The sequence below is a fragment of the Epinephelus fuscoguttatus genome, linkage group LG15, assembly GCF_011397635.1.
Source record: "Epinephelus fuscoguttatus linkage group LG15, E.fuscoguttatus.final_Chr_v1".
In the NCBI taxonomy this organism is placed as follows: Eukaryota; Metazoa; Chordata; class Actinopteri; order Perciformes; family Serranidae; genus Epinephelus; species Epinephelus fuscoguttatus.
The window spans coordinates 24262590-24275279 of record NC_064766.1 but is presented as its reverse complement, the minus strand read 5'-3'; the positions used below and the strand labels follow the sequence as shown (position 1 = coordinate 24275279).

The 12690-nt window shown below is 44.7% G+C and overlaps 1 protein-coding gene across 4 annotated transcripts in view; it reads left to right on the top strand.

The window, feature by feature from the left end:
- LOC125901730 (cAMP-specific 3',5'-cyclic phosphodiesterase 4B-like) overlaps positions 1 to 9509 on the top strand; it is a 97249-nt gene extending 87740 nt beyond the window's left edge. For 3 of the 4 annotated variants that reach the window (XM_049597598.1, XM_049597599.1, XM_049597600.1), the window contains 9 exons: positions 2575 to 2668; positions 3990 to 4204; positions 4299 to 4397; positions 4844 to 5008; positions 5955 to 6054; positions 6276 to 6430; positions 6548 to 6670; positions 6837 to 7019; positions 7115 to 9509. In XM_049597598.1, the coding sequence (XP_049453555.1) occupies positions 2575 to 2668; positions 3990 to 4204; positions 4299 to 4397; positions 4844 to 5008; positions 5955 to 6054; positions 6276 to 6430; positions 6548 to 6670; positions 6837 to 7019; positions 7115 to 7474 (1494 nt within the window). In that variant the 3' untranslated portion in view covers positions 7475 to 9509. Of the gene's footprint in view, positions 1 to 1290; positions 2036 to 2574; positions 2669 to 3989; positions 4205 to 4298; positions 4398 to 4843; positions 5009 to 5954; positions 6055 to 6275; positions 6431 to 6547; positions 6671 to 6836; positions 7020 to 7114 lie in introns of those variants that run through there. The other variant, XM_049597601.1, reaches the window with a different exon arrangement.
- Positions 9510 to 12690: the final 3181 nt, after the last annotated feature.

Sequence of the window (12690 nt, the reverse complement as noted above, 5' to 3'; positions counted from 1 at the left end):
CTTTGAATGGAATAAAGCCCTCTGATTCCAAGCTCAGTTTTTTTTGTCCTTTTTGTCTTTGATTTTTATGGACTGCCTCTGGCAGTCTGGGTTTTGTGTGCAGCCAACGCTTTGAAAGCGGTATTCAAGTTTCACAGTCAAGTAGATGTTAGCTGTCTGCTTGACAGCTATTAGACAGCTGTTGAGACCAGAAGAGAAAAGACCCCATTGTAAGGAGTAAAGTCCTGGCAGAAGGCATCATCGTGGCCGGGGTTTTGGAAGACATTGTAAAAACAAGAAATTACAGTCACATTTTCAGGATAAAGCATTGATTGCACCATTATCCCTTTGAGTTCATTATGAAGATTAGGATGTGGGTTTGCATCAGTGCTTCTCTCTTTTGACTAAAAAAGCTTTTTTCCATTACAGCTGCAACAATAAATCAATTAGTTGTCAAGTATTAAATAAGTCGTAGACTAATCTGATTATTGATTAATCAGTTTTAGTAGTTTAACAAGAAGAAAAAAGCCAAAATTCTCTGATTACAGCTTCAAAAATGTGAATATTCTCTGGTTTCTTTCCTCTATATGACACTAAACTGAATATCTTTGGATTATGGACATCAGAGCACATCATCCTGGGCTTTGGGACGTTTGTCACCATTTTTTGACAACTGATGGGTTGATCAAGAAAATAATCAACAGATTAATCTTTGCGTCACAATCTCCCTTCTTTAACAGAACCTGTGTCTGTGTGTTTCTGTGTCTCGCCTGGTTGTGTCGATGTAGCGCATCTCTGCTGCAGATTGTGTATTCAATGTGTTGTACATGCTTGTGTGTATGTGATGTGATGCAACGAGTTTAGAGCGGGGACCACCGTGAGAACGATGGAGGGGAGCCACGTGACTCTGTTGCCATGGCGTTCAGGTTGTCGTGCAATTGGCAGTACACTGGTGGGCGGCAGACTGAAAACTCTCTCATCTGTTTGTCTGCCATCGTCTCCGTTTGTGTGTCTGCTGCAGCGAGACAGGAAACATGTTGTTTTTTTGGAAAATCTTGTAGACAGTAACTGAAACTGAGAACGAGAGCAGGTCATTAAAATGTTCTGTAATGATGATGTAGTGTGGCGTCTGTAGCGGCTTATAAGAAAAGGGCTGGTGAATTAGTACCCGGTGTCTCCTCACCCATGTGATAAACGCTCTGGTGCTTTGAAGCCTCACATTGCGCAGTATGCGTTGGATCTGTTCTGCATTACTGAGCAGGGGGAGCCGATGGAGAGGGGAGGGGGACTGAGATGAGGGGGGTTGCAGAGGAGTGAAGGAGAAACAGAGAAATAGCGAGAGAAAGATGTGGAGGGATTCTCCAAATTTTCTGCAGTGCTGTGCATGGCTCAGTGTTCAGCGAGGGTGGGAGGCAGAGAGATAGAGAGACTCCATCAGCCTCTCAGCCACAGGGGACTCTACAGCTAGAGCGCGCGCCCCCCTCCCTCCTCCGCCTTTCTCTGTCCCTCCTTTCCTTTCTCCCTCTGTCTCAGAGCCTGCCCTTCCTCCCTGCCTTGCTCAATCTGGGATTGGGAAGGCTGGATTTCCCCCCCCTGCATGTCACCGGATAACATTTGGAGGGTGGCAGGAGGAGAAAGAGGTTTAGAGAGACGGACAGAGGGAGCAAGAACCGAAGAAAGGGAGAGGAAATATTGATTTCATCCAGGGGGATTCCATCGCTCTCGCCAGAGGCTTGGAAAACAGTGGGCGATGCTATGAGGAGGCGCATTTGGCCGGGGATGTAGGGGTCCGCCACAGCCCCTCTCTGGAGAGTTCAGCTGGGGCTTTTTCTTTTGTTTTGTTTTTTTTTTCTCTTTTGTAAACCATACTCGACCGTTGGAAGGTGGGGATTCGTTGGCGCTTCGGGCTTCAGGTTGAAGGGCTGAGCTCAGCCTTGGGGGTCCACTCAGAGAGGAGCGTATAGGGCTTCTGCTGGGGAGCGCCAGGGGCTCAGCACAGCTCAGCACCATGCCTGAGGCCAACTACCTGTTCTCTGTGTCCTGGGGATACATCAAGGTGTGTCCCAAAGGAGAGTAGATGGGACTGTTTGTGTGTATGTGTGTGTGTGTGTGTGTGTGTGTGTGCACAAACTGTACATTGACATCTGTTCACTGCAGCTGGCGAAATGTCCTTGTGCATTGATTCAGTTGCATTTCGATTACACACTCAGACGTGTTTGATCAGATTAAACTGATTCTGGCGTCCTGCTGGAGCTCAGTGGCGGCGTGCACTGAGAAAAATTGCCGCATTTTGTTTCCCTCAGCATAAACATGACACTACATCTTGTGTATTTGCACTGCATTTTGTTTGTTGAAATGCTCAGCAGTCAAGTGTCTCAGCAGCTAACTCAAACCAGCATCAAAAAGACACAAACACAGACCTTATAAGGCGCATAGCAAAAAAACAGGCTGTTCTCATGGGACATACTCCAGTGGAAAATAACAGGAAATGCTTTATTCCCCTGCACGGAAACAGCACTAACATTAATGAATGAATGTCTATGTTCTCGTATAGGTCATTTAACCTTATGTATGTTGTTTTCTTTATGCCTCCAGTTCAAGAGGATGCTGAACCGGGAGCTAAGCCACCTGTCTGAGATGAGTCGCTCAGGCAACCAAGTGTCAGAGTACATCTCCAACACCTTCCTCGGTGAGCACTGCAGCACGTACTCACACACACATGTTAATAAGATTTAAAGGAACCAACATCTTTCAGGAGTGACACTTGCCGTCTATATGCGGCAGAGGTTGGCAGGTTACCCAAGCATGTGCTAAGTAGCAGAGAAACTCTACTGTAGTTGCTCCACTGCTCTCAAACCAGTCTGATCTGGTCTGGAGGGGGAGAGACAGAGAGTCCCCTCGCTCTGACTGCAGAGAGATGTGGAGGGAGGGAGGAGGAGGAGGGGGTATACTCGGGGAAGACTTCAGTGAGATCAGTAGAGGAGAGGGGGAATGTGTCTGTGCATGGTTGGAGAGTTTGTGTGCACATAGTGCCATCAGGTCCAGATAGCCACTGCATTATTCATCAACAGGCCAGCAGTGCTTCCTTGTCTCTTAAAAGCCCGGCGGCGTTTCGTGACTCACGGCCAGCCGGTCTGCCCCTCAGGTTTTCCACCTTCCCATCCAACTCACCACCAGCATACACGCAGCCAGCTTATCAGGGCTGTGTGCAGACAAGCATTCTGCTCTTGCCAGTAAATACGCCTCCATCTTCTCGCTTAAAAGGGCAACAAGGCTGGATGCACAGCAAAGGAACTATACCTCTCCTAACAATAGAAGTGCTGCAGCAAAAAGCGATTTCTGCAGCTGCTTGTGGTGGAGCGCAGAGAGAAACTCGCCTTTGAAGCTCAGTGCTTTTGTCGTCATCTGTGTTGCAGCTCACACCTGTCAGGTGGAGCGAGAGCATTTTCTTCCTGTGTTTCACAGAGGATGCAGCTGAGATATTTTTCTCTCACTGCGGTGCACATATTCACACTGAGAGTCTTGCGCTTACGCACATACTGTCAGCTGCGTAGAGCATGTGAGAATCTCATTCAGCCCGCAGACAGAATCACATGTACCAAACAAACCCGCAACATAACAGGACATAAACACTTAGGCCTAATGTGAGCCAGCTTTCCACGTTTCTGTGGATTGTTATTACAACAGGGCTCAGTTTCTAGGAATGCATGGCACACTGCAGCATTGTGGGATATCATAACATCTCATCAGTACTTCTTGGCCCTTCTTATTCTTCTGCTTTATCGCTGTCAAGGGAAGTTTATTTTTAGCAAAGTTAAGTGTAACTGAAGGATTGCTTGCTAATTAAGCAGCCGTCAGTGCAGCTTTAATGTGTTGTCACGTAGGTGTGAGAGGTCAACTATCTCCCTGTGTTAACTTTGTTTACTCAGGTTTATACATGCTTGTATAACATCCCAGAGCCGTATGCATCGTTTTAATCTTTTTGTGTCCTTTATTTCTGTTTTCTCCAGACAAGCAGAATGAGTTGGAGCTTCCGTGTCCTGTTCCCAAGTCAAGGGAAAGGAAGAGGAGGCAGGGCCAGCAGCAGCAACAGCAGCAGCAGCAGCAGGGTGGGATGATGACTCAGATCAGCGGGGTGAGGAAGGTCAGCCACACGCCCAGCATCTCTGGAAGCTCCAGCAATCGTTTCGGGGTCAAGACGGACCAGGAGGAACTGCTGTCGAAGGTAAGCGATGGACAGAGAAAAAATAAAACATGTAATCAAAAAGAAAGCTGTGTAATCGTCTGAGACGCTCATGGTTGTTTCTGTTTTCTAACAGGACCTGGAAGACATCAACAAATGGGGCCTGAATATCTTCAAGGTGGCGGAGCACTCCCACAACAGACCGCTCACATGCATCATGTACACCATCTTCCAGGTGAGTGCCTCGCCTCTTCATCCTCCTTCATCTTCCACCTCAGAAAGAGCTCATTGAAAAAACCAAATGTGTGAAATAGATACGGCTATAGAAGACACGAGGCTCAGCCCACGTCAGCACACGCAGTATGTTTTCTGTTACGTTAAGCTGTCAGTATCACTACAGGGACATCTGCTAGAGGGACATTAGCACTTGAAATTGATTTCTAGCTGTGAATCATCCTGGCAGGAGAGCAAACTGTTTTCATTTTCAGCCTCCTCTGTAGTATATGATTCACAATTTGCCGGATACGGTTTTAAGAATTGAAGGTCAGATCAGTAGTCTGCGGGCGAACGCATCGACTGTAAGAGATGCTTGAAAACACAAAAGACACGCTGCAGCATCTTTAGTGAGGAATCTTGCTGTACTTTTTTTTTTCTCATTTTCCTCCTCTGTGTCGCACGCAGGAGCGAGACCTCATGAGGACGTTCAAGATTCCAACAGACACCTTTGTGACGTTCATGCTGACCTTGGAGGGCCACTATCACTCTGACGTGGCCTACCACAACAGCCTACACGCTGCTGATGTGGCCCAGTCAACGCACATCCTCCTGTCAACCCCTGCACTTGATGTAAGTCACGTTTCTCACCATGTTTGTAGCATCAAAGTACAGTTACAGATATCTACATTTTGCATGTCTGCTTTCTGTCGTTGTTGAATTGGCTTTAAATTAAAGGAATTTAAAAGGGACACTGAGGCCGTTGTATCGCTTTCTTCTAAGCCAGACTCCATTGAGAAAAATGGTAATTTAACATTGCAGAACACAGAAGCTGTTGGTACCGCTGCCTCGATTAGTTAGTTTCTTTCTATTATTGTGTGATATTGGTGAATCTGAACTAACCCTTTTAAATGCCGAAGTCACAAAATAACATAAACAAACTAACTGATGGAGGCTGCAGTGGACCAGCAGCTCCTGCGTTCAGCTATGTTAAATTACTGTTTTTCTCAATGGGGTCTGGCTTTGAAACGGCTTCAGCTCCCTTTCAGAAATCACTGTCTGCCGCCAGGTAAAGCAGTAAAAATATATTAAATAAAGCCTACACTTAACTGATATTGAATTTTTTATGTGGCTAAATTACGTTTTGCTGCTGCCCCATCCACAGCAGTACATTGCTTAGCTTCTGTGGCGGTACTCCTGCTTGTTTTTCCAAGCTAGGAGTGCGCCGACCGTCATCTACTTTATGTAACACACGAACCGTGAATAAGTAACTCGCACAACCCCATTTCAAAAGATCCAACCTATCCCTTTAAGTTACACTCACTTATATGATTTCATGTGACACCATTTAAGTGTGGCATGATCGATCGCCCACACCTTTTTCTCAAGTAGTATGCTTTAATGAGGTGGCTGGCATCACCATCACCAAAACTGGCATGCCCCTGAAACTGCATGCCGGAGAGAATGACACATGGAAGGATTGGCCTCGAGCGATTGTTTAATACCTTACCTTGTTTGGGCAGTTTATCGACAGTGAAGATCATCCCTTTGTATTCTTCTTCCTTCTCCTCCAACGCAGGCGGTCTTCACAGATCTGGAGATCTTGGCAGCCATTTTTGCCGCAGCCATTCATGACGTGGACCACCCAGGAGTGTCCAACCAGTTCCTCATCAACACCAGTAAGTCCTCTTCACTGGCACTTACTGTTTGTTAAAAACAAACACAGATTTATTTAGTCTACATTTACAAAACAGGCAGAAATATCTGCATGGTTTAATGGGATCTGGGGTTTTAGGGACATTGCATGGTTACCATAGTTACCTGACTTGAGTTTAAAAAGCGAGAGCTCCATTTAATTTCTCTCTTCCTGTCATTTCTCCCTTCTTCCTTCTGCCTTCAGACTCTGAGCTGGCTCTGATGTACAACGATGAGTCAGTGCTGGAGAACCACCACCTGGCCGTGGGCTTCAAGTTGCTGCAGGAGGACAACTGCGACATCTTCCAAAACCTAACCAAGAAGCAGAGACAGACGCTCCGGAGGATGGTCATCGACATGGTGAGGAAACGTCTGCATATCCGCCTGATGTTGCGTTTTGGCTTTCAGAGAAACTACTTTATTGCTTCCCTCCTGAATTATTTCTTACATCACTCTCTGTGTCGTTCTCTCATCCAGGTATTGGCGACTGACATGTCGAAACACATGAGCCTGCTGGCTAACCTGAAGACGATGGTGGAAACCAAGAAAGTGACCAGCTCTGGAGTCCTGCTGCTGGACAACTACACAGACAGGATGCAGGTGAGAGGCTCGCTCGTATAAATGACTCGCTTTTGGAGCCAGCTTCAAGTGGCCATTTAAGAAACAGAAGTTTTTGGCACATACCGTGTTGGCCTCATGTTTCAGCCGTGGCAGTTTGGTACACTTGAAAGAGTTGCAAGATGCTGATGTTGTTTTTTTCCTGCAGGTTTTGCGTAACATGGTTCATTGTGCCGACCTGAGCAACCCAACCAAACCTTTGGATCTGTACCGCCAGTGGACAGACAGGATCATGGACGAGTTCTTCCACCAGGGAGACAGAGAGAGGGAGAGGGGGATGGAGATCAGTCCGATGTGCGACAAACACACAGCTTCAGTGGAGAGAACACAGGTAGAGAACAAGAACACATGCAGCTCCAAAAATATACAGTGGATATTGTTGTTATTTTTTGTTTTACTGACGTTATCCCTTGTTATCTTTTCTAGGTTGGCTTCATCGACTACATTGTCCACCCTCTGTGGGAGACATGGGCCGATTTAGTCCACCCTGACGCCCAGGACATCCTGGACACTCTTGAGGACAACAGGAACTGGTACCAGAGCATGATCCCCCAGAGTCCCTCCCCTCCTTTCTACACCAGCGACGGGGAGGGCGGCCCACATGGGGAGGTGGAAGGTGGACCTGTGGCGAGCAAATTTCAGTTTGAACTGACACTGGATGACCAGGGTGGCGACAGGGAGAGCGCAATAATGGAGACTGCTGACGGCGTAATACTCCAAGACCATCCCTCTGATCAGGACGGGGTTGAAATGGCAACACGCGACGTCTCCCCGGCGGAAACATAGCCGAACTGATGGTGACTTTAGCGTGCAGCAAGTTTTGCTGTTTTGGCAGAAATCATTTAATTGCAGTAGAGCAATCCTGCAATCTGGCTCTTTGGAGCTGCCTGGCAAAGAGGGCCTGACTGAATGTGGGGCACCCCTGCAAACGAGGTTAGGAAACCCTGTGGCAGTTTGTTTTTGAGCCCCCCTAGAAGGGAGCTGGACGAGGTCTGTTCTTTAAAGGACTGTCAGACTGCAGGGGCAGGGCTGAACCTCACAGACAAAGACGGTGAAGTGGACTTTATGTATCGGTGTACTGGGACTAGTAAAAATTCCAAACTTGCACTTCAGGACGTTTTTTATGTTCATTAAAATTCTTTGTATTGTGTCGGGACTGGATGCCACCTGGTGAAGCGTCCAACCAAAAGCTACTGGTCAGCAAGTCATTTGCACCCAAGTAGTTTTTTCTAACACTTGTCTAAAAAAAATAAGTTGTGTGCCTTTTTTTAACAACCGTGTCTTTTTGTAAGTGTTTTTATAATTTATTGAACACATTCATGTAGCTGTAAAATGTGTCAGATTTTCTACAAAGAGGACACATTTGTCTCACACGGTCTTCCTAATGTTCTGGCAATAGTATAAGCTCGTTCTCACAAAAAGCGTTCGGTGGATGTATTTCTAAAATCAGACGACTTCCCAGCACAATTTGCACTTTGTGGCATAGAGCAGAGAGCGTGGAAAGCATCAGTAATTTACATTATAGTCAACATGTAAAACCAAAATAATTAGATTTCTTTCAACTGTTTTTCTTCCAATAATTCATTTCACAAGCAGTTAAATATCTCATTGATCAAATTCCTTGAATAAGACTCCAAAGATCCTGGAAAAAAAAAGCACTTTGATGATTTCACTGCCACCTCGAAAGAGTGTGATCCCATGCTTGAAAAATCACTAGTGTAATTAAATAAACTTCCAAGCAGACGCAGATTGATCCCTGATGTTGTCATGTAGCTGGATGAGGAATTCAGGCAAATTAAATTATTAATTAAATTTCACCAAATATATCCAAGATAAAGGTTAGAAATCTCCCGTCTATCCCTGTATGGAAATCTATTTCCACCGTGTCATCCCTGTTTCATCAGCTCACACACATACCCATTGTGTTCAACAGCATTGTCGTGAACAGGCTTTAGACTCATTTTGAATTTTGAATGACTGTAAGACTGTGTGCACATTTTAAAAAACAGACACCTGATAGTAATAGAATAATTGTATCACATAGTTTTTATTCCAGCACTTTGAATATGTCGACAGTTCTGCAGCTGGTTGCTGATCTGTCCAACACTACCTTAAAGGTACCACATTGTAAGGTGCAACCTTCAGAATAAAGGGTGGAGGGGGCGATGTCGCGTCATGACACGATATCTCCCACCTGTGTGTGTGTGTGAGTGTGTGTGTGCATGTGAGCGTGTATGCAAGTGGTCACAGAGTTGCACAATCTCGTTGCACCCAGCTGTGTTGTGCCGACCCCTCAGCTGTTTGTAACAGTGTATTTATTACCTTTCTCCTTGTATCTGATGATATTGTTATTGATTGTTAATATTCCCTGTATATTTGTTATTATTTATATGCACTACCACGTGTCAAATCACAGTTTGACTGAACTTGTCTGGTGGTTCTGTTTTATTGTATTGAAGCAAGCTGTTTTGCTATAAGACTGTAACATGAAGTTATGCAGCTCAGTTTTGACAATTTGAAATGTTTGTTTTGAAAAATCCCGCCAGACACGTTTGTACAGTCTGAACCAACGACGCCTCACGTGAGGCGCAGAAGAAGTCTGGCTTTTGTTCCTGGCGGATTATGAAGGCTGGATATTTACTGCAGTATATTGTGTACGGTGACGGGTCATTGTACAGCTAAAGGAATATTTGCTGAAATATATAACATTGTTTCAAATATATTTTTTCAGTGTTTTCCTCACAATATATGGTAAAATGGTGTAAGTTGTGCTCAACAAATGTTTTCTATCAAATTATTAAAATGGGCATGTATTACAGAATTTTCTGGTCTGTGTGTTTTTGGATCACATAAGCAAATAAATCACAAGAATTAGTCATTTACAAGTATTTAGTATATATTTAGTGTGTGTATGTATATGTATATATATATATATATATATATATATATATATACAGACACAGTATATCCTGTATAGAAGGAGTGATTCCTTACCTATGTATCAAGACTTAAAGACAGCCAGGTGCTGTTTATCTTGGCTATATTCACGACAATGCTATTTTAATTAGCCCAATTGTCTGAGCCACATTCACAAACATGATCCTGCAATAACAACAATAATAAACTGACTGATGTGGTTTCGTTGGCGTCATAGTTCCAGTTTTGCAACTTCGAGGGAAAAACCGGGTGGAAATGACAGAAGCAGGAAAACAAAATGATTGAGTCTTTAGTCACTTCCCTGCAGTGACACCAGCAACACCAGCGATATCTCTTCCCTCTGATTTGAGCTCAGTAACTGCTGGACACTGATCAGCAATGTAAACAGGAAGGGCAGAGATAGTGATGGTATGTGCTAGGCCCTCAGGGCATTCACTCTCCCATGGACATGAGCACCTTGACCCAAACAGATAAGCATCTGGAATACGTGATCAGCAGGAGGGCATGCTGGGTAGAATTGGCACAGAGTCAGAGATTTCTTTAAAAGATTTCAGTTTCTGGGTAGGTTTAACAAAACAAAGGAGGGAAGACATTTACTGATGTAATCTCATCTTCACTGCTCTTTGTGTTACGTGAAAGCTCAGTCTTCTGACAATGTGTTCGAGTTTCCATTCTGTGCAGTGATTTAGATTTTCTCTTTGGGGCTGATAAATACCATTCATCAACAGTGCTGTCAGATTCACATAAATTCACCAATTATCCAATCCAATTCATACCCAAAAGAACCTGAAAGCTGTTCTTGTTCCATCCTCAGTACATGTACGTGCATGGTCTCATTGGAAAGGTGACACTGAAATTTTTTCCCCAACAGTCAGAATGAGCTATCGAAGTGCTATCATCATTGAGTAATATAAGTTTCAACACACTGATAAACATATTTTTTTTATCTTTGCCTGAATATTTTCTTGATAAAACGATACTACAAATGACAAGAACTGGGAGGTATTGGCTGAGAAACACAATGGGACCATAGCATAAGGCCTTACATTGTCCAAATTCAAAGTAGATAACAATATCACCGAAAATAAGCCTTTTCCCACGTTTTCCCTTTTAAAAAAGAGGGGGAAACAATGCACTAAATTTCTTATTGTAAGTGAAAAACAAATCACCTCTGACAGAAATGTCTATTCAGGAGCTTACTGCTTATAAAAACACTTCTAGAAAACCCAAATTGATAACACTGATGACATGTCTATTCATTAATAACAGTCTATGTTGCTAGGAAGGAGCTCAAACCTCCTGTAGAGGTGAGGAGTGTCATTAACTACAAGACCCATAAGCCACTGGGTCAATCACTGGCTATTGATTGGCTCTGAGACCCAAGTAAATAAGGCAGGCCCTTCCTTTCAGTACAGGCCATCATTAGCTATTAAAGCCAATAATGACAGCACAGAAGCTCCTATTGGCTCAAGTGAGGTGTCCATCAAAAGGTCAGAGCAACAGTGCTTCATAGGTGAGTTAGAACTGTTTGTTTTTTGTCTGACAGAAGCATTTGTAGAACCTGCAAGAGTGTAGCTTTCTAAGAATAGGTTGTATGAGTAAACTACTTAAACACAGCAAATACAGCAGTTGTTTGCATATCATAAATCAGTGTATGAGGACCCGTGGACGGGACTTTGGATTGTTACTTAGATTGCTCTTGACTCTGAGCTCAGGTCCCGAGATGCAGAGCGCTGCTTGTCTGGCAGGTGTGGTATTGCATGCATCTGGTCATCAAGGCTCAAAGGTGCTCATTACTTAGCTATGAAAATTACCTGGTAGGAGAGAAAAACTGGCAGCACTCATGGACCAGCGCTGAGAAGGACTAATCTAGATGTCCTTTGTTCCTGACACAATGCAAAATGGTTTGACGTAAATGCACTGTGTATGCTCCATGTGTGATGTATAATTAATGAATGACAGGTAACATTCTGAAGAGTCCTTTGGAGAGGTTAGATTGAGTTTACTTTGGAGTTTGTGGATGTCTGGATGAAGACCAGAAACCTGAACCCTCCTCTGCTTCCTTTAGATTCAGCAAAAATGAAGTGACTGTTTATGGTAAACACGGGCACAGACGAGGACGAGCGTTTTCCATGGTGGTGGTCCATACTGCCATGGCAATGGGCAGCGAGTTTGTTTGAAACTCTAACACAAGTCCTGTGGTCTGTTGGTGACTGACGTCAGCAGGGCGAAGGCAGACTGCCCCGGCCCCGGCAGCCGTGTCTGTGAACCGCCTGGGTTCAGACTGGGCAGGAGGCTCTCGCTGCCAGTGGATCCAGTTGACAGCCAGTCAGCCTCCACTCTACCAGCCAGACTCTGAAAGGGCCCGCGGCCCAGGGCCAAGGCAAGAGAGGAAGAGAACCACTTCCAGCAAAACAAACCTGCTCTCTCCATATCCACTTTATAAAAACAAATGTCTTCCTGGAGTTTCTCCTGGCCAGCTGCTGTTTGTTTTTAGTTGAGTTGACAGTAAGGACTGAAGTTAACAGGGCAGTGAGTTGCAGGAACAGAGGGCAATACAGGGCATTCCAGGATAATTCAATAGAGATCCAGGCATGTGTGTGTGTGTGTGTGTGTGTGTGTGTGTGTGTGGATGGCAGGGATCAGCTCAGAGTGGCTGAGACAGTAAGGAAGTGCGGTGAAAAAGACGGTTCTGCCCCGCTCTAAAGAACATGATGGATCTGGAAAAGATCAGATGAGGCAGTCAGCTTCCTCTAAGGCCTCTTGTATGTGTGTGTTTATGTGTCTTGTGTTTCACAGAATCTAAAATGCAGAATTAGGACAATAACAGGATGTGTCCTTCCCAGAAAATGTCACAAATCATCTAGTTATCAAACATGGCGGCAGTCATCACAGATACGCCATTGTTCCCTCTCAGCGTGGATTTGCCTTTGCATGCAACGGTCTCAAATATCTGCAAATACATAGAATTTGTATGGCAGCAGTTATATAATCCACAGAGCGAGCAAATGCATGGCGAATGTCAAAACACACCCGAGATGTAAGACATGGTTTTGTGACCTTTT